Source organism: Misgurnus anguillicaudatus, chromosome 3, assembly GCF_027580225.2.
Source record: "Misgurnus anguillicaudatus chromosome 3, ASM2758022v2, whole genome shotgun sequence".
Lineage (NCBI taxonomy): Eukaryota > Metazoa > Chordata > Actinopteri > Cypriniformes > Cobitidae > Misgurnus > Misgurnus anguillicaudatus.
Window position 1 is genome coordinate 36371284 of NC_073339.2, and position 20201 is coordinate 36391484.

The 20201-nt window shown below is 37.9% G+C and overlaps 1 protein-coding gene across 3 annotated transcripts in view; it reads left to right on the plus strand.

Annotated features, from left to right (window-relative positions):
* The first annotated feature begins 661 nt into the window (after positions 1–661).
* Positions 662–20201, plus strand: part of dlc1 (DLC1 Rho GTPase activating protein) — a 129852-nt gene continuing 110312 nt past the window's right edge. Inside the window, exons 1-3 of one of the 3 annotated variants that reach the window (XM_055205730.2) lie at positions 662–2122; positions 2431–4003; positions 19181–19336. In XM_055205730.2, the coding sequence (XP_055061705.2) occupies positions 2504–4003; positions 19181–19336 (1656 nt within the window). In that variant the 5' untranslated portion in view covers positions 662–2122; positions 2431–2503. The remainder of the gene's footprint in view (positions 2123–2430; positions 4004–19180; positions 19337–20201) is intronic. The other 2 variants (XM_055205732.2, XM_055205731.2) reach the window with 2 other exon arrangements.

Consider the following 20201-nt stretch of genomic DNA (forward strand, 5'->3'; position numbering starts at 1 on the left):
GTGCCAATAATAATAATAATTTTATGTAATTTTATTTGCCTAACATCTGCTTAGTGGTTTTCTGTTAAGTAAGTTTGTATGAGTTTCAGATCCTTTCTCTTTAAACAACGGAAAGCAAGAGTGAGAGAGAAAATAAGAGAGGGTGACTGTCAAGCAACATGTCTATATTAGGCAATGAATGGGCTACTCACACACTGAAATACACTATACCTTGTTTTCTTTTGAAGATTTTCAAGAACAAGCAAGCTACTGTCAAAACGTTGATGCTGCCCTTTGCTTAAAGGTGTAAAAAAGTGGCTAATAGCAATCAAATTTTGGAGGCTCTGAATTATTATTATTATTATAATGGTATGTCTGAAAAAAATATATATATATATACAACACACATTATCTACTATATGTTTTCATTGGTATTATTAGATTTAAAATGTTTGCATAAGGATGCTTAAGCTATTGCATTAGCTACAGAAATAGGTGCCAAAGGATTACTGCAATCTAACTTGGCTCTCGGATCCAAACCTTTACACAGCACCCTGTCTGCTTCTAATCAAAACCAAGTCCTGAATGCTTTTTCCAGCTAACACACTGCGATACACGCAGAGAGGCGTGGAAAGAGTGTGTGTGTCTATGCGTGTGTGTGAATGTCAGTGAGAGGAAATGTGGAAGAATGTGACATGGAGATTTAAAGGAAGAATTCAACTTCAAGAACAACAGCAAAAAGCGAGAAAAGTCCACGACTGTCATTTATCGGTGGTATAGATGGTTTTATAAACAGAAATACAGAAGAGATGGAAGAGAAGAGAAAGAGAAACTGTGACTCAGAATAAAAGAGATGAACAGAAACAGTCATCCCTCCTGGCGTGAGCGCTTGGCGTGATTGAAAGTCCTCTAATGCCATCAAGATGACCACAGGCAACCAGTTGCAAGCTCCACGCGTTTCCTCCACCTCCTCCCTGTTGCTTCTAAGATGAAAAATCTCCAGCAGGAACTGACCACTATCAGTGATCTGCATTGGAGAAGACGGAGGCTTCCTCATTCACATCTTGGGAGTTTTTTGTCGATGTCGTTTTGACAGTACCATAGAAGAGTGCTGAAGTGCAAATTTCCAGCTGGATTCTTGTTCGTATTATGTTTGGTTCTTACTTCAAAACTTTTCTTTAAATTCTCTCAAACACAGCAGTTGTATTTATTCAATGCTGATTTCGTGGGACTATAGAAAAGTTTTGACCTCTGAAGACACATGACCACAATGTCCTGGCGGGCTGGAGAACAGAGTCAACTGTGTCAGGGGGTGAGCTCACCGCATACTGGGGAGAGGGGGTAACTGGTCGCTCCATCGCCGTGGACGGATGGTGCAAACACACTGACACACTCATAAGAGAAGAAGAATAGAGGACAAGCTTTCAGGTACTAATGCTAAGACTGACCATCCTCTTATGGTTTTGTGCGCTGCAGACTAAGTGTTAGTGTTTCAAATTAAGACATTTAGTTACTTGGCTACAACGTATTCACACCAGGTCATAATCTCTCTCAGAAATTACCATATATACATGAAGCATCTCGGTGATGACAGGAACTAAGGATTCTCTTTAAGACAAGTTTAGCATCTTTATAGAAAACAAACAAACTCTCTCAGGCTGGACTCCAAGACCAGATGTTCCACAGGAGGAGTAACTTATGGCCAGATGTTAAAGGACCTTCTTCTGAGTATCAGCCACTAACCGCTAACTTCACTTAGACGTCAAGAAGATCTATCAGGCGTAGGGGACGACAAGAGCTCCTGCTATTTCACCACGCTCTGTGGTTTCTAAGCAGCCTTTTATTACTGCACTCTTCTTTCCATTTTGGAACTTTCCTTCTGGTGTAATTTTAAAGAGAAGTCAGCATACGGTGGCTAATCACTGAAGAATGACTTAGTGCGAAACGTAAAGAGGTCTTACTGTACTTTCGAGTGGGTGGAGGGTCTGTTGAAATGCTTGGCTGACTCAAACTTTGACGCAAGGGTAAATGGGATATGTCTGATTTTCAGGGATTCATTTCTGCAGCTGCGTTTGAAAGCTATGGTTTTGAAATCTGCTTTTTGAATCATGTCGTGGGAGTTGTAAATGATCATTAGTGTACAGTAAGTACAATGCTATTAATGAAATATAAATCATGTAGAAACCTGTGGATCTTGGACAACCAATTGTTTGTTAATGCGGCAAGTCAATTGTTGAGAAGGTTAGTGGCATTACATTAAGTTGTTAGAGATGCATTGATGCTTTTCAACTGAACACAGATCAGACACTTTAGACTTAAGAGCACTTGAGATTCAATGTCAACAGAGCATTCCTTAGCATTAAAGCTTTTTTTTACTTGCAAAGATAACATTAATGCTCAAAGTGTATGGGAATAAAAAACTCTCTTTTATTCCCTCTCTTGCTATACCAGAACCAGTGTCTGTTTTTATGCTTTCCGTTGGTCATCGTAATAAGGCTCTATGGGATAGCGGAGGAATTTGGCCATGCCTGTTGCCATACGTAAGAGGGACTGGGAGGACCATGTGACCCAGCGGTCAGGAATACAGTACAGTTATGATGACCTGGATTTGGTCTGCTGCCATGCAGTCGTTGGGGACCGAAAGAACCCTTTCAGACGGCACGGTAGGGTCAGGTGTGCCTCAATGCCTGAATGTGGTCATCACCAGAACCAGACTTTAGCCTTCCTTCAAGATGACCTGGAAGATAGTAAGAGAAGGATTAAAGCAAAAATTCGTAATTTGGAAGATGGAACTTCATATCATTTTTTGAAGGACCAAACGGTGATGCGTGAGGGATGTACTGGCAACACACCAACTGAGATGGCCAGGCAAATGAATGACCGAGATAGTGAGTTACCTTCAGACAGTGTGGCAGATCAAGATGAATCGAAACATTCTTCTCTGAGAAATTTGCAAGCTCATGATGAAGATCATTGTAATAAGGAGCTAAACAAGGATAAAGTATCTGCTTTCCAAGGACTGACACTTTTGGCGCTGCCGACCACAGTACTGGCCCAAAAAGAGGAAGCGAGTGATTTATCAAATGTGTCAAAGACTAAGAGCAATATCTTCTTTAACAACTCAGTTCAAGTGGATTGTTCGGAACAAACTTCTCCAAAAAGTAAAACTTGTATGGAATTACTTGAAAATACAGAATTGATGGTAAAGGTCACTGCGGAAAGACAAAAGTTATTATGTAATCATATGACTGTTACAAGCTCAATGACAGACATAATTAGTCAACCTCCCACATCTGATTTAAAGAATACTGTGCAAGGACAATTTTGTGGAAATAATTTGGAAATGGTAACGAGTGGCAAAGTTAAATGCCCAAACCCAGACCAAACCATGGTCACAAACTTTGCTACTGTAAATTTACCATCAACCCTTCAAACGTCTGATTCAAACATTCCAGAGCAAAGCTCAGATACTAATAAAGAAACCTTGGTGTGCAAACATCTTGCTATAATGCAGCATATACAAGATAATCAGGATCAGGGTGATGGTTTGTTTGAGGGTTCAGGTCAAAAGAGATTTACGGATGGTAGTTTAACTTCTCCCGATGAGTCACATGGAAAAATTTACATGGAAATGGAAATGTGGCATGACTGCCCCTCAAAACTTCAAACCATTCATGAAGGGTCTACACCAGAATCAGGAGATGATGTTACTGCTCTTGTTACAGTAGAAATGCCAGGATGTCAAACATGTGCTGAGTTGGAAGGTCATAGTAATGGTGAGCATTTGGCAAGTCAGTCTGAAACTGTATCTGTTGACGATCAAACCTCAAGACCTTTCTCCAAAACTGCAGAATACCAAATGATAAATGAAACGCTTGCTAGTAGTGATGGGATTAAGACAGAGTCTGACACAAAGAGAGGAGAATGTCAACATGGGGAACATCAAACAAAACCAAATCCATCTAAAGATCCTGAAATTGCATCAAAAGCTGAGAGTTCCCATGTCAAACTTCGTTCAAGAAAGGTAAGGTTATATGAGTCAATGAGCATTGTTCTGATTGATCCAGAATAGATTATGTAAAATGACGATACATTTACTTCATTTTTTTCCTAAAAAAAAAAAAAAATAAGTGAATAGGTTACGTAGGGGTGGTTTCCCGAACAGGGATTAGCTTAGGTCAGGACTTGGCCTTAGTTTAATTAGGAAACTACTTTTAACAAACATGCCTTACTAAAATTACTTGTGTGCTTTTTGAAGCAAAACAAAGGGCACTGATGTGTCTTAAGATATGTCAGTGCAAGTTGTTTTCAGTTTGGACAGCTCTTACACTTATTTTAGTGTAGGACTAGTCTAATCCCTGTCCGGGAAACCGCCCCATAGTTTGTGAAGAAATTATTTTCCGAACAAGAATGTTTCTGTGTTATTTGTTATGCCTATTAAAGTCTTTAGTCAGCAGTGGGAATTCTGTGGGGATTTCCAAATAAATTGTCCATAACAAAGTAATTTTACATACTAGAAAATTGAAATATAGAAAAAAAGGGTAATGTTTCCTGCATCACAAGATTTCAATTAGTTTTATATTACACATTATAGTCTCTTCAACTTTTTATAAATGAGACGAAGTTAATAGGGGCAGAAAGAATGGAGATGGGTTGAAGTGATTACAATCTTCATCTCCCACATGAGCAACACACCTAAATATGTCCATAAATTGTGTTCATAAATTTAATATTGCTTTTAGGGTCTGTTCCATTGACATGAATGTTGCCTTAAAGGAATAGTCTACTCATTTTCGGTGTTGAAGTATGTTATTACCTTGGCTGGGAATTGTTGGTGCATCCCTCTATCGTCTGTGTGCGTGCACGTAGGCGCTGGAGCGCGCTGCGACGCTTCGATAGCATTTAGCTTAGCCCCATTCATTCAATGGTACCATTCAGAGATAAAGTTAGAAGTGACCAAACACATCAACGTTTTTCAATTTTAAGACGAGTAGTTATACGAGCAAGTTTGGTGGTACAAAATAAAACATAGCGCTTTTCTAAGCGAATTTAAAAGAGGAACTATATTTTATGGCGTAATAGCACTTTTGGGAGTACTTCGACTCGCCTGAAAAGTCCGCTCCCCTTCTCCCTCTCTTCCTTTTATGAATGAAGAGTAGTACTGTTACTGCGCCGAAATGAATTGCGTGACATGTTTACGCGAAAAGGCGGAAAAACGTGTCAGTGTCACGGAAAAGACTCACAAATTTACGTGACTATAGGTACGTAATTTCGTAATACTGGTTTGCCCTTTAAGTAACCACCTAGCAATTGCTCAAAAGTCTTAACTTGGTGCAGTTATCAAGTTGTCTTGAAGGTCTTATTTCTTATGTATACTGCTGAGTGCTCACCCAGAAGAACTTCTCATGAGTGGCTGGTATGCCACTTGTTTTATTTTATTACAAACAAACTAATACACACACAAAAACATACACGCCCTATTCTGCTTGTATAAAAGAAATTGCTAATAGACAAATTCCTGCATGTTCTTTCTGCAGACACTTACCTTTCTTTCTGGTCCATGTTTGTGCTTGCTTGTATACACAGTTTTGATTAAGGGCATTTATAGAGCGCCATGCTTTTTAAACACCACATCCTAAATCATTTTGCCAGCTCGCTGCCACGCCCTTTTAAAAGCAACGACATCACAGCAGCTTACATCTCTGGCCATGGGCATTTGTGGAATGCTTTTCGGTCCAAGAAAAACTAACGTCATAAAAGACTTAAATTGGCACTAATAGAGTTTTTGTGTGTGTGTGAGCATAACCGTCTCTGCAGTACATGAGATGTGTTATATGCTCATATGTATTTTTACATTTCCGGATTTATGTGTGTACATGTTTGCATGGGTGATTGACAGCGACTCGCCTAGCCAACTTCAATCCCTTGACTAGAGTCTCTCATAGCCTTTTCTGTTTATTCATCCTGCCCTATTCCACAAGACCCTGGAGGCGTTGTCCAAAACACAGTCATTATTTATATGGCGGGATCCATTAGGCAGGATTCGGCCCAAACACAACACGCCATGCTGTGTAATTGTCATTTATTTGTGAGGCTGAAGTCCTGGGCTGGTGACTTGCGTTCTTGAGGGGATTTGTGTTTGTTGCGGAGCAGTAGAGTGAATGCAAGCCATTTAAGGGCCTGACCGACTCTATTCTACTGCTAATGGATACATGAGCTATTAGGAGTTGAAGGATTTAGTGAGAAATGGGAATCGTATAGTGTGGGAGAGTATATTAAAATGATGACTGAATGGTTTTTAAAAATCTGAAGGAACATTTTATGAACTTATCTTTTTATACACTTTAAGAAAAAGCTACATAGGCGTGTCTCTAAAAAGTGCCTCAAATGTACTAATTTGTACCAAATATATGAACCTTAATGGTACAAATTGGGATATGTTTTAAAGGGTATCGTCCAATTGACAGATTTTGTACTTTTTCTGAGATGCCTGTTTACATTGTTAGATTTAAAACATTATTTGGTTGATTTCAAATAGTGAAAATGGTTTTCCACATGATTTGAATTTGACTTATTTGATTTGAGGACATTTTCAATTCAGGCCCCTCAAGCATAGCCAAACCTGTACAGTACACTCACGCACACTGCATGTGCTGGATTGTGTCAGTCTGGGGATATATCAGGGAGGTGAAGTATGAATCTGGGCTTCATGTTGGATTTGAGATTCTTGGAACTGTTTAAGTGCCGCTAACACAGGGACGTGACTCGCCTGAAAAGTCCGCTCCCCTTCTCCCTCTCATAATGGGAGAGGGAGGGTGTTACTGCGCCGAGTCGAAGTACTCCCAAAAGTGCTATTACGCCATAAAATATAGTTCCTCTTTTAAATCCGCTTAGAAAAGCGCTACGTTTTATTTTGTACCACCAAACTTGCAAGTATAACTACTCGTCTTAAATAGGAAAAACGTTGATGTGTATGGTCACTTCTAACTTTATCTCTAAATGGTACAATTGAATGAATGGGGCTAAGCTAAATGCTATCGAAGCGTCGCAGCGCGCTCCAGCGCTTACGTGCACGCACACAGATGATAGAGGGATGTATCAACAGTTCTTAGTTAAGGTAATAACATATTTTAATATTGAAAATGAGTAGACTATTCCTTTAACATTGTGTTCTGAAGCTTAGTTGGTACACTGTAAAAAAGATCTGATGGTTCAACTTAAAAAAGTAAGTTACCTAGTTGCCCTGAAGTGGACATTTCACAAGACATTTTAAGATGTCAAATAAATCATTAGTGTCCCCAGAGTAGGTATGTGACCAATGCCAATCTTAACATAACACAGACTGGGATGTTACAGTCATGATGTACGTCTCAACATTAAATTAATTACAATGTTTTTACAATCGTACTGCTGAGTTAGCGCTATTTGCTAGTTAATGCTATAAGCTAACATTTTTAGGCTGAAGTTCTACTATTGACGTTACAGTTACGTTTTGCAGGTCCTAAATAAAAAACACAAATAAACTTACCACTCAGAAACGTCCCCCAAAAACTACAGGTAGCTGAGATTTTATCAGGGTTGGAGCTCAAATCTGCAGGACATTAGCCCTGTCCCAATATTTACACTACGCCTTAAGGTCTTCCTCAAAGTGCACACTTGTTGAAAGTGCACTTAGCAGAGTAAGTGCGCAAGTGCCCGAAGCTGTGAAGAGCAGAATTGGGACAGTTCTGCACACGTCACGGCTTTCGGAGCTTTCGACTCACATGGCGGATCGATTGCCGGTTTGACTCACATTCAGAGCGTTTTTGAGCTGTAGTAATTTCACAATGAATGTATTATAAAGTCAAATGTAGCTAATATTATCACTAATACTTGTGTTTCATGACATATTACTGAAGTAAGCCATTAAACTCTATTATTTTAGAAGTACGAAATTCCTCATTAAACTAATCTTTGTGAAATAAACATTTTAAATGTTTTCCCTCTGAGTTTTCCCGGCGTCCGACCGTAGCAAAAGTTTTGCTCCCTTGTTGGTTAGCTATTCGAAACCTAACGACACTAGGATTCTGGGTAATAGCCTATAGCAATTTGCGGTCTGATGCGCACTTGTGAAAGGGGTGCATTAAGTGCGCTTATGATCACCCCTGGAGAACACCATTAGAGGATCCGGACACCCTACGGTCTTGCACCCCTTAGCGAGAACGCGCATTGAGGGGCACAAGGGCAGAAGTGTGGATATTGGGACAGGGCCATTGACACTCCAGGACCAATGTTGCCTACCCCTGGTGTAGAGCATTGTGTTAACAGCACAAAAGGTCACGGGCTCGAATACTGATAAATGTGGACCTGTACGTTTTTTAAATGAAAGCATCTGCCAAATGCCTAAATGTAAATGAAAAGGATAACGTATTTTAAAATTGAATTACTTTAGCTTTTAAGTTTAGATAATTTATTTAAAAGGGGTTTTTATCATTGTTATAATAGCGATATGTTCACAGCCTGACATAGCATATCTGTACCATACTGTACATCTAATCTATTTCCAAAACCGCCCTGGAGCCATGTTTGACGAAACCCAACTTTAAAGACTTTAAAGGGGTCGAGGTCTGAGTGTTGGCGCCGTGATTCTAGGCCAATGACGCGTGCTACAGATTTAATCTCCATTACATGTGTGAGCTTTACAGTAATGCCTTAATTCTGTGTTGTTAGTTTTCATAGACACCAACATCTGTTTTACACACATACATCACACATATGTACTATACATCTGTTATGTGAATATGTTTCTCATGTAGACCATGCGTTGCTCTCGCACTAGGTTTTTAAGATAATTAAGGTAATAGAAAGGATAATAATATTGAGTAAAGGTACAGTAATTATGATAATACATATATTAATAATGAAAGTTTCATAATTAACTAAATGATAAATACTGTTGATATTTCCTAAAGCGTCTTTTCATAGAAACTCTTTTGAGTAATGGCTAGCTTATGAAGACTGTTTACACAACACCGTTTTTATCTAAGAACATAAAACGTTTATTGATTTTGGCTGTTCATTACTGTTACTGTTCATGTACTGTAGCTACAGCATAGCAGCAGGGGCTAACTAGGTCACGCTAACCAACAAAACCTTGACCTCTTGTGTCAAAACAACAGATGTCCTGTAGGCCAGATGTTCAGTGTTCTGCTTACAAAGATGTGGAAATATCCCAGTTCTCTCCTTATCAACAAAGCTTAGATAGCTGAAGGTTTGTATTGTGGGTGTTTCCCAATCGTCAGGGTTTAGATGTAGTGGTATTTTTGTCCTGCATGTAAAACAAGGTGCAAGGTTAGGTGCATTTCAACACATTCTGTTTCCCTTGAGCTGATTCAGCTAAAACGGAGAATGGCTTCATCTATACTTTAAACTCTGTAAAAGAGGTCAAATTGCCCACTGGAGACCCTTGTGTACAGCCACCCTCACCCCAGTTCCAGTGCCTTTTATTTTAAATTGCAATAAATCCCAATAAATGATTCAAGTGGGAACTTAAAACTGGGCAAAGTGTTCATAATTCTATTCTGTTGCAAAAAGCTTTATAAAAGGGCCAACCAGCAGAAAAAGCAGAAAAAGATTAGAAATGTGTGCCGGCAACTTCATAAACACAGGACATGTGGCTTGACAGCCCATGGCTCCCTTTTCATACATGACCTTGCATGTATGTACCAACTTAATTGCCTTTTTGGGCACACTGATGTAATCAAAGGTGAGCTAAATCTGACAAAATCCTCCTTTGCGGAGATATGAATGAGTTTTTATACAATGTTATCTATGTTAATGTTGTTATTGCTTCAATTCACAAGGTTTGCAACATGAGTTGTTTGTAATACTTTTATTCTGCTATTTGTTTAGTCAATTTATGCAATAAATACCTGTGATTGTACTTTTCAACCATATTAACTCCCCACCAGCATTTTTTTGTAATTTTCACAATAGTTTCAAAAAATGCTCTCCAGGAAAAAAATCTAAAAATATACAAACATACAAATACATCAAATGAAAGAACAGCCCCTCTGCCTTCAAACAAACAAACAAAACGGGAAAAAAGTTTCATTCTATCTATATTTTTTCTCTGCTTATATACTCTTAAATATGGGTATTTTTTGTCAAAAATATTTTTTTAGCAAAAAGCTGAAATAATTGCATTTTTGTGAAGGAATTTTGTTAGAGATCAGTTTCAGAACTATTATCAAAACATGCACAGAGTGTAAAATTAATAAATAATGTTTTGATTCAGTTTTTTTTGTCATCTAGTGGATAATTGGGGTATTACAGATAAGCATAAAAACTCATCAGGAACAAGTTTTTTTCATGCAAATGCAAAATTGACTAGATAACGAGATAACTCGTCAATGGCAGGGAAAGAGTTAAACACAACATGCAAATAAAAGTGGTTGGGAGTAGGTTAGAGTAGGGGTGGGGTTAGGTGCTCCAAAATATCTCTATGAAACCATTTCTACATTTAAAGATGCAGAGAATTAAATGTGTCTTAATCTGAGGTACTAAAACATAAGCATAGGTCATTATAAGATGCTTCACAAACAACCTGTGGGTTTTTTTTTTTTTTTTTTGAAGGGTAGTCTTTTTTATACTGTACATACAAAGGCAGATCATTCAACATTTGAAGTATTCATGAAAAAATTCTGCTGACCAGGGTATGGAGGTTGATCGCAATTGGCTATATATAAAACCAATAGGCAAAAACAAGTCTATGATATGGCAAAATTTAGACAGTGTGTGGGACCGTTTCTTGTGAAGTTCCTCATCTGCTGCTTTCACTGTGTGTTGAGCTGAACTCCTGTCAAAACATGATCAGAGCAGCATGTTTTACATTTAGTCTTAGTGGATTTTGAAGTGTATGGGCGTATGTTTGGGGAAGAGTGATAGGAAATTCTGAAGTAGGAAGTTTATCTAAATTCTCCACTATGATACCAAATAAATCTCATAGTATAATTTACATGTCATGGTTCTGTATTGGCCTTCCTGATTCTTACCAAATAAGCAGGGTTTGGGTCAACATCATTTTTGGCCCATGGACAAAATTCAAACAATCAGATTTGAGCAATACATTTACAGTTAATGTGACGTTTAGGCTTACAACTAGGGTAAGGTGCTTCAAAACTATTGTTGTTATTATCATTTTCACTCAGGGCGCACTCATATTATTCAAACCAAACCATGCCCCAATGCGATTGTTCCCCTTCCCTACTCCCCCAGATGCACGCACTCACACTGTACTTTTATCGATTTGAGTCCGGGCGCAGTTTCGTCATTCGGGTGCGACTGTTTTGAAAAAAGCAGGAAGTAGAGCGCTGTCCTAAACCTGGAACCCATCGTAATGTTAAGTCTGTGATTTTTATTCGGAGTCGTTTGATGCGCGATGACAGACAGCCCTCTCACATGTCATCATATTGCTTAGTTGATCTGTCACGTGTGCAGTTTGGACATTCACGTAACCCCGCAACCCGTATCAAAAGGTTATTATGAAGGCAGATGAAGGTGAGTGGTCGCACAATTGACGACTCTCCTTTTGAATCGCACTCAGGCGCGAATGCGCTCATACCATAGCCTTCCGCACCTGAGCCCAAGTGAACCGTGCTCTAGCCCACCTCTGCAAGCCAGCCAGGGCGAGATTAACTATCACGATACAGAGCAATCACACTAGTCAAACGAACCAGGCTTTAGGGGTCAAACTTGCCCGAGCGTGGTTTGGTTTGGATAGTGTGAGTACACCCTCAGTCACACCCAGGCCTGCTTACTGCCACACCTGTTCACAGTCAAGAAATCACATAAATAGGACCTGCCTGACAAAGTAAAGTAGACCAAAAGATCCTTAAAAGCTACAGATCATGTTGAGATCCAAATTAATTCAAAGACAAATGAGAGATCAAGAGCTTTAGGACTTCAGTGAACCAAATTAAGACCCATTATCCACAAATGGCGAAAACATGGAACAGTGGTAAACCTTCCAAGGAGTAGCCGGCAGACCAAAATTACCTCAAGAGTGCAACAATGACTCATCCCAGAAGTCACAAAAGACCCCACAACAACATCCAAAGAACTGCATGCCTCACTTGTCTCAGTTAAGGTCAGTGTTCATGACTCCACCATAAGAAAGACACTGGGCAAAAATGGCCTGCATGGCAGAGTTCCAAGACGAGAACTGCTGCTGAGCAAAATGAACATAAAGGCTCATCTCACTTTTGCCAGAAAACATCTTGAGTATCCCCAAGACTTTTGGGAAAATACTCTGTGAACTGAAGAGACAAAGTTGAACTTTTTGGAAGGTGTATGTATCCCACACCTTTTACGTCTGGCTAAAAGTAACACACCATTTCAGTAAAAGAACATCATACCAACAGTAAAATATGGTGGTGGTAATGTGATGGTCGGGGGCTGTTTCGCTGCTTCGGGACATGGAAGACTTGCTGTGATAAATGGAACCCTGAATTCTGCTGTCTACCAAAATATCCTGAAGGACAATGTCCGGCCATTTGTTCGTGGCCTCAAGCTGAAGCAAACTTGGGTTCTGCAGCAGGACAATGATCCAAAACACACCAGCAAGTCCACCTCTGAATGGCTGAATAAAAACAAAATGAAGACTTTGAAGACTAAAGCTCGAAAACCCTCCAATGTGGCTAAATTACATAAATTTTACAGAGATGAGTGGGCCAAAATTCGTCCAGAGCGCTGTAACAGACTCATTGCAAGTTATCGCAAATGCTTGATTGCAGTTTTTGCTGCTAAGAGTGGCCCAACCAGTTATTAGGTTTAGGGGGCAAACACTTTTTCACACAGCGCCATGTAGTTTTAGATTTTTGTTTTCCCTTTATAATTTTGTAAATGAGTAAGTTTTAAAAATGTGCAGAAGTGTTCCAACTAGAGGATTGGTGAAACAACAAAATCAGAAGATATGTATGTTTAAACGGTTTTAAGAGTCTTGAAATACACAGCTTTGTTCAAAGCATTGATGTAATTCTTCCAGTTAAACAGGCTGTTGTGAAATATTTCTACTTTATTAATGCAATATTACAAAGTTAAACTCCCAATTTAAAGACTTTATTCCCATAACATTACACTTTAATATCACAATGCTAAAACTTTCATCTAATGGTCTACATTAATCTCAACTTTCTTCTTATATTCTATTCAAAGTCTTCTCAAATCCACTTGAATTTGGACTCGAACCAACCGAGTGTACTTTCTCCATCCTGAAAAATATAGCTAAAGGATTATGCTGTAAAGTTCTGGCACTGACAGCATCCACTTAATATTAGCGCCTGGCTGGTTAACCGGTGATGTGTCACTTTGCTGGACACACTAATTTTTGACATTGAGGTCTTAAGGGAAGATCTGAAGGGTCACTGAGGACGGATTTGAGTTGGTCATAAGCACATTCCCTTGAGATGGCTGGGAAAGAGGAAGAGAGGAGGAGGATTCAGTGTGGGAATTCTGTCATGTCAAAACAGGAAGAGGGCTTTAGGAATTTGACCCCAAACACTAAAAGACACAAAGACAGGAATATTTAAAAATCAAAAATACGGAATATTTGCTTTGCCTGTTTATGATGCCGTTGTCAATAGATATGCTGTTATTAGTTTAAATGTGGTTTATTTAATTAGATGTTTTATATATAAATATAAAAAACAGAACATGTGATAGCGAATAAAGAGGGCTTTATGTTGGCTGTTTATAATTGTTTCCGAGTATGTGTCTGGTCACGGAAAAGCTTAGGCATGTATACAACTGACTTTCACCACATAGCCGGACAGAATCTGGCTCTCTTCAGGAAATTCAACAGCAAAGTCCTCACACTGACAGGCTAATTCAATGCTAAATGAAAAATAAATGGGGAGGCAGTCACAAGGCATTAGTAAAATATTGAGAGATCAAGGTGCGCGCGCGCACACACACACACCATCATGCTAGTACTTCTTTTGATTTTTTATTTCAATCAATATCCTCTGAGGCCTTGTTAGGAAAACATCAACATTTTTCCTGCCAAGCTACTACCCACACCTCTTCTGTAAAAACAGATGCATACCGTAGTGTATTTGCTCATTTGTTAAATGACACACATAATATTACATCACAATTTTATGAAAAGACTATATAAACAGACTAAGTGGGCATGCACACCAAAGCGTTTACGCCGGCGGCCGGCGTATGTTTTCAATTGTTTCCAATGGAAGCGCAGCGTTTTTCAAAAAACAGACAGACGGCTCAGCGTTGACCGCCAAGAGTTGAAAAATATTCAACTTCGGATGAAAAACTCAGCTTATCAATATCAGCTCTCACATGGTCGTCCAATCACAGTGGAGGAGGGGGTGGGACAAATATCACAACCATCGTACAATGATGGATAAACAAAGCAGAAGTATCACAGCAAACAAAGCGCTAAGTTGAAGAAAGCTGGCAGTCGATGTCCGCCAGGGGTTTCAGCCGCGTAAAAAACCTTTGGTGTGCACGCCCCCTTATGCAAGTATCCAACTTATGCGAATCATCTAATAACTCATCTAAAAATGATTTTACTGTTATTGTAAGCAGTATCTTAAATTGGTATTAACTTTATTTATTTTTTTAAACCATATGATAGAGCAAACACCCATTTTTTCTGCCTTAAGTTGAATTAAATTGATTATGCAAGATTTAATTTTGAATTTGACTGTAAGTAGCGTTGGATAAAAGCATCTTTCAAATGCAAAAATTTAAATGTGAAATTGTATATAAATCATACAGTACATGAAACAAAAATAGGAAAGAAATGTCATTCTGCCGGGAATGCAACTCAAAAGCAACATTCAGATAAATATGCACTTCTTGTAGTTATTTTCACACTTTATACTAGAACTGAACTGATTTAAACACATTCAGATGCAAAGTGGAAATGTCAAGGAAATATCACCTTACTGAATGGCACATGATGTATGTAAAATGAAAATGGTTCATAAAGACTAAAAATTAAGTATCTACAGTAAAGTGGTACTTATCTTAAGAGCTTTATTATTTTCCCCCTTTTATGTTAAATCTTACATCACCTTCACATACAAAAGGATCTCTTTTTAATTTGTAACCGCACATCACCTTCACATCTTCACAGTTGTATTGTCTTACTAACAAAACACCACCTGAGGTCAGTGTAACTCCTGAAATGGCACAAAAAACAAAAAGTAGCAAAAGATAGGAGTCTCTCTGTACCCGATTTAAAAGTGCATGAATGCTACTGTATATCAGGTGTTTCCATGTATGTTTATTCTTTGAAAATCTGGTGAATTTGCAAACAATTTTTGTAGTGACATCTTTTATAAATACCATTATATTTAGCATTCAAGGTAAAGGATCTTTTATGTGTTTCCTGGAAATATAACCCATGACCCTGGTGTTTGTATACTGTCATTCCAGATGAGCTACAGGTTATTCAAACATAAACAGCCTAAATAGTAATGGCTCTGGAGGTCACGCCATTCTTTTATTTAAAGCTACCATAAAACAAGCTGTTTCTGCGTATCTGATGTTAATTTGGAGTGCCTATAGAGTAGTATTACATCCTTCATATCTCCAAAGAGTCTTTAGTTTTATCAGATTTATAAAAGACAGATCAGCTTTACTGATTCTTTCTTACAACGTACAGAAAAATTCGGAAGGAGTTACTAGCTGCGGGAGGAGCAAGTCACGAGTCATGCAACACTTTATACAACACTTTTAAGCTTATGATTCACTGCATGTTTGTGTCTCACGGCAAGTTGTGTTATAGTCACGAAATATTTGATTAATTTATTCGTGTTCAGGACATGATTTTCCGCTTTTTTCATGCCATTGGGTATGAATCTCTTTTTTTGTCAATTTCTATAAATCGTTTTTCGTGTCTGTGGCACGGCTTTCTTTTCCATGGCATTTTATGTATTGTTTTCTTATTGTTTTTTCCATTTTTTTACCATTGTCGCTTGGAGTTAGAATTTCTGTTACATTTCAGACATCCTAACCCAAACCCCAAGCAAAAATAGTTTTAAAATCGGAAGAAAAACGTAGAAACCAATACATAAAATTACACCCTAACCCAAACCCCAAATCTAACCCCAACTCCAAGCGACAATGATTTAAAAACAGGAAAAAACAATACATAAAATGACACGGAAAAGAAAGTCGTGCCACGGACACGATAACTATTTATACAACTTTGTGCTGAGTGATACAAAAAAGACATTCGTGCTCAATGGCACAAAAAAGAGGAAAATCGTGAAATACAAAAACACTTTAAATTTGTCTAATTGTACATTTACACACTCTAAAGAACGCTTAGTGTCAACCCATGTTTGTAAAAAAACCCAGCTGTTTAAATCAGGGGTGGGCATTCCTGGTCCTGGAGGGCCATAGTCCTGCAAAGTTTAGCTCTAACCCTAATTTAACACACATGGGAAATCTAATTGAAATCGTCAGGTAGTGGAAATTAAATTCAGGTGTGTTTGATTAGGGTTGGGACTAAACTGTGCAGGACTGTGGCCCCCCAGGACCAGGAATGCCCACCCATGGTTTAAATGAACCTATAAAATGTTCATATTTCACTCAATCATGGGTTTAAATACAACCCAGAATTTTCAAATTGCACATTTTATATCAAGAATTTAACTGATTAGGCGTGTTTCCAAAAATAGATATGAGATGACAAATAGCCTGTGACTGTGTTTGCTGATTTGGAACCGAGTCAGTTGTGACTGATTCTGCAGACCAAGATTAAACTGCAATCTATAACAAACACCATATTTTGTGTCCAGATGCTGTACATTAGCACAAGATAAACACACATGTTGAAAAAAAAGAGGACAATAAGGAATCTGAGAACATGTGTGAGTTGTTGTTGTTGTTGTTTTTTTGTCCTGTTGTAATAGAGTTCATTTTTGTGATAGACTAAAATTTTGCTACAATACTCATGGCAATATGTGTTTGAGTTTCAGAGTTTTTTATCCATGTTTCTCATCAGCGATGGCTCATTTGCACTTAGCCATATTCCTATAAAAACCGAGTTGTTTCAACCCATAGTTTAATAAAATAATTCAACCAAACTCTGGGTTAAATGAAGCTAAAAAAATCATATTTGACCCAACTATGGGTTTAAACAACCCAACATAGGTTAATTGAAATCCAGCAATTGGGTTTGTCCAAATTTTACCCAACTATGGGTCAGAACAACCCAACATTTGCTTTTTTTGGGTGTTTAGCTATTTAATTAATAAAAACGTACAACGTGTGCAAGAAGCAAATACTGCAAAAAAATTGCTTACTTTAATACACTGTAAAAAATACTTTGTTGCCTTAAACTTTTTTGTTGAATCAATTTAGATTTACAAGTCATTTTAACTTACTATTATTTATCTTGACTAGAGATGAGTTGTTATAACTCCAGGTGAGTTGTTATAACTTATAAAATTAAGTTGACTTTTCTAAACTATTTTATAAGTTGTGACAACTCATCTCTGTTGACATGACTTGTAAATCTGAGTTATTTTTTACAGTGTAGGTACTACGTGGTGGGCGAAAATTTGTATGTAAGGCAAGTAATATGTCTGAATTCATAGTTCTCGAAAAACTATACATTATAAAAATTGTTGGGGTTTTTAACCCATAATTTGGTAAAATATGGAAAAACCCATTGGGTTAATTTCAACCCAAATGCTGGGTTATTTCAAACCATCGTTGGGTTACATCAACCGAGCATAGGGTTACTGTATTTATAACCCAAACATTATAATACAAACAGTTGGGTTTGTCCATATTTGACCCAACTATGGGTTGAAGCAACCAAGCATTTTTTTTGTGTGTGTATACTGGTTCCCCGGATGACCTACAACTTCCAGCTAGATTTTCAAGTGTGCATTTGATGGGGCGAGCCGATGAGCTGCCAAATTCAAAAAAGGAAATTTATTAAAACTACCGGAAATATATGAAATGGGCTCATTTAAGTGATTTGGGTACCTAGAAATGTATTCTCTGTGATTTCATTGTATTTGTTGAGCAATGCATACATGAATTATGGTATTGGTTGATCTGTTTACGTCATAGGTCAAAGGAGATACAATGAAAACGAATGACAATGAATCCGAAATGTATAGTGCACCCCCACATACTAAATAGAACGTACTGTTTTACCAATAAATTGGTATTTTGGACACAACCCATGTGTCCTATAGTCATATTTTATGACAATATAAGTTTAGCTAAAATTGTGAAGGTCAAGTTATGAAACTAACACACCATAGCCAAGCTCATATGAGCATGACCAAGACCATGCTGGTGGACCAGGCAACATCGTTATGCTTGTCCACAAGCTAAACTGGTACCAATCAGCATAATCCAGTTTACATGGAAATTCAGGCCGGTCTTTTCAGCAGTGTGTAAAGATAAAGCATGTCTTCGAAGAATAGATTTTATTGTGATTCGCTCGTTCTAAGAACGCTGTCTCTTTTTCTCTCGCCCTGCGTGTTGTGTGCATGTGATAGACAAGCGTGTATGAAGGGTAAATACCAGAACAAGCTACGCAAGCCTTCTACACACTGCCTTGCTTTGTGTGGGGCTGTTTGCACAGGCCTAGTTCAGTCACAGGGCAAGTGCCAGCATCATTCCTCCATGCTTGAGTAGCATTACAGCTTCTGTCTATCTCTCCTTTTCACTCCCTCACTCATCTGGCTGTGTACTAGCCACTTTAGTATTTTATTCACTGTTTTATGGTGGTTTAGATGCACAAACGCTGACATTACGTTACAAATGTGATGAACAATTATTTAAATAGATGTATTTATATATACTAAAAATAACAAAATAAATTATAATTTGTTTTCCTTAATTCTTTATTTCTCATAGAAGAAAAAGTAACCCTAAATTAGTTTGAACGTATATGAAGATGAGAAAATGTTAATATAATTGTCATTTTTGGTAAATTTTTACTTTAGTAGCAATAGCTGCTACTAAGATTAGAATAAAAGAGATTAGTTGAAATCTCAAGTGTTTTTAAAGTGACTCAGCTCACATGGAAAAGTCCCGTCGAGTTGGCGCATGGTCTGTCGACGTGACGTATGTTTTAAAAATTTTAAGCATTCAGACTAATGTTGAGATTATGTTTCTCGATTACATTACAAATCTGATTAAAGCACTGCTTTTCTCATTTCAGTCCTCACGGGAAGAGAGAGAGAAAGAGAGGTCACATTTGGACTCCATGGTTCTTTTATTAATGAAGTTGGATCAACTGGACCAGGAGATTGAGAATGCTCTTAGCTCCACCCCCTCCCTCAATGGCACGCCCAACCTCAAAAGGCGCATCATCTCTGTGAGTAGCCCACCAATCAGCATCTTTTATTTATATGACACTCAATTATTATTAAATGGATAGTTCACCATTTACACACCATCGTTTTTCAATATTTTACTATGTTATTACCTCAACTTAGACAAACTAATACATACCTTTTTTTATTCGTTCACTTAATCTTTGAAAAGTGCGTTGTGAATGTGTTAGCATTTAGCTTAGCCCCATTCATTCCTTAGGATCCAAATAGGGATGAATTTAGAAGCCACCAAACACTTCCATGTTTTTAAAAAATGAGTGGTGCAAACTAAGTGCTCTTCTGCCATACAATATAGTTCTCATTTTTTATCTGCTTAAAAATCGCCACGTTTTATTTTGTGCCACCATGTAACTACTCGTGTAAAAGTCTTTAAATAGGGAAAACATGGAAGTGTGGTGGCTTCTAAATTCATCCCTGTTTGTATCCTAAGGAATGAATGGGGCTAAGCTAAATGCTAACACATTCACGACAAGCTGTACAAAGATTAAGTGCACACATTGAAAAAATATGGATATGTATTAATTCAAGTTGAGGTAAGAACATAGTAAAATATTAAGAACCGTGGTGTTTTCCTTTCAGTTCTTACAAACCTGTATAAATGTCTTTGATCTGTTGAACAAAAAGATATTTTGAGCAATGTTTGCATCCAAATTGTTTTTGAGCACCACTGACTTCCAAAGTATTATTATTTTCTATTATGGAAGTCAGTGGTGCTTTTGCTTCCTGCTTGAGATTACAAATATTTTCCTCTGGTTCAGCAGAACAAAGACATTTTAACCAGTATGTAACAACTTTAGGGTGAGTAAATGATGACAGAACTATGCCTTAAAATCTTTTCCCCGAATT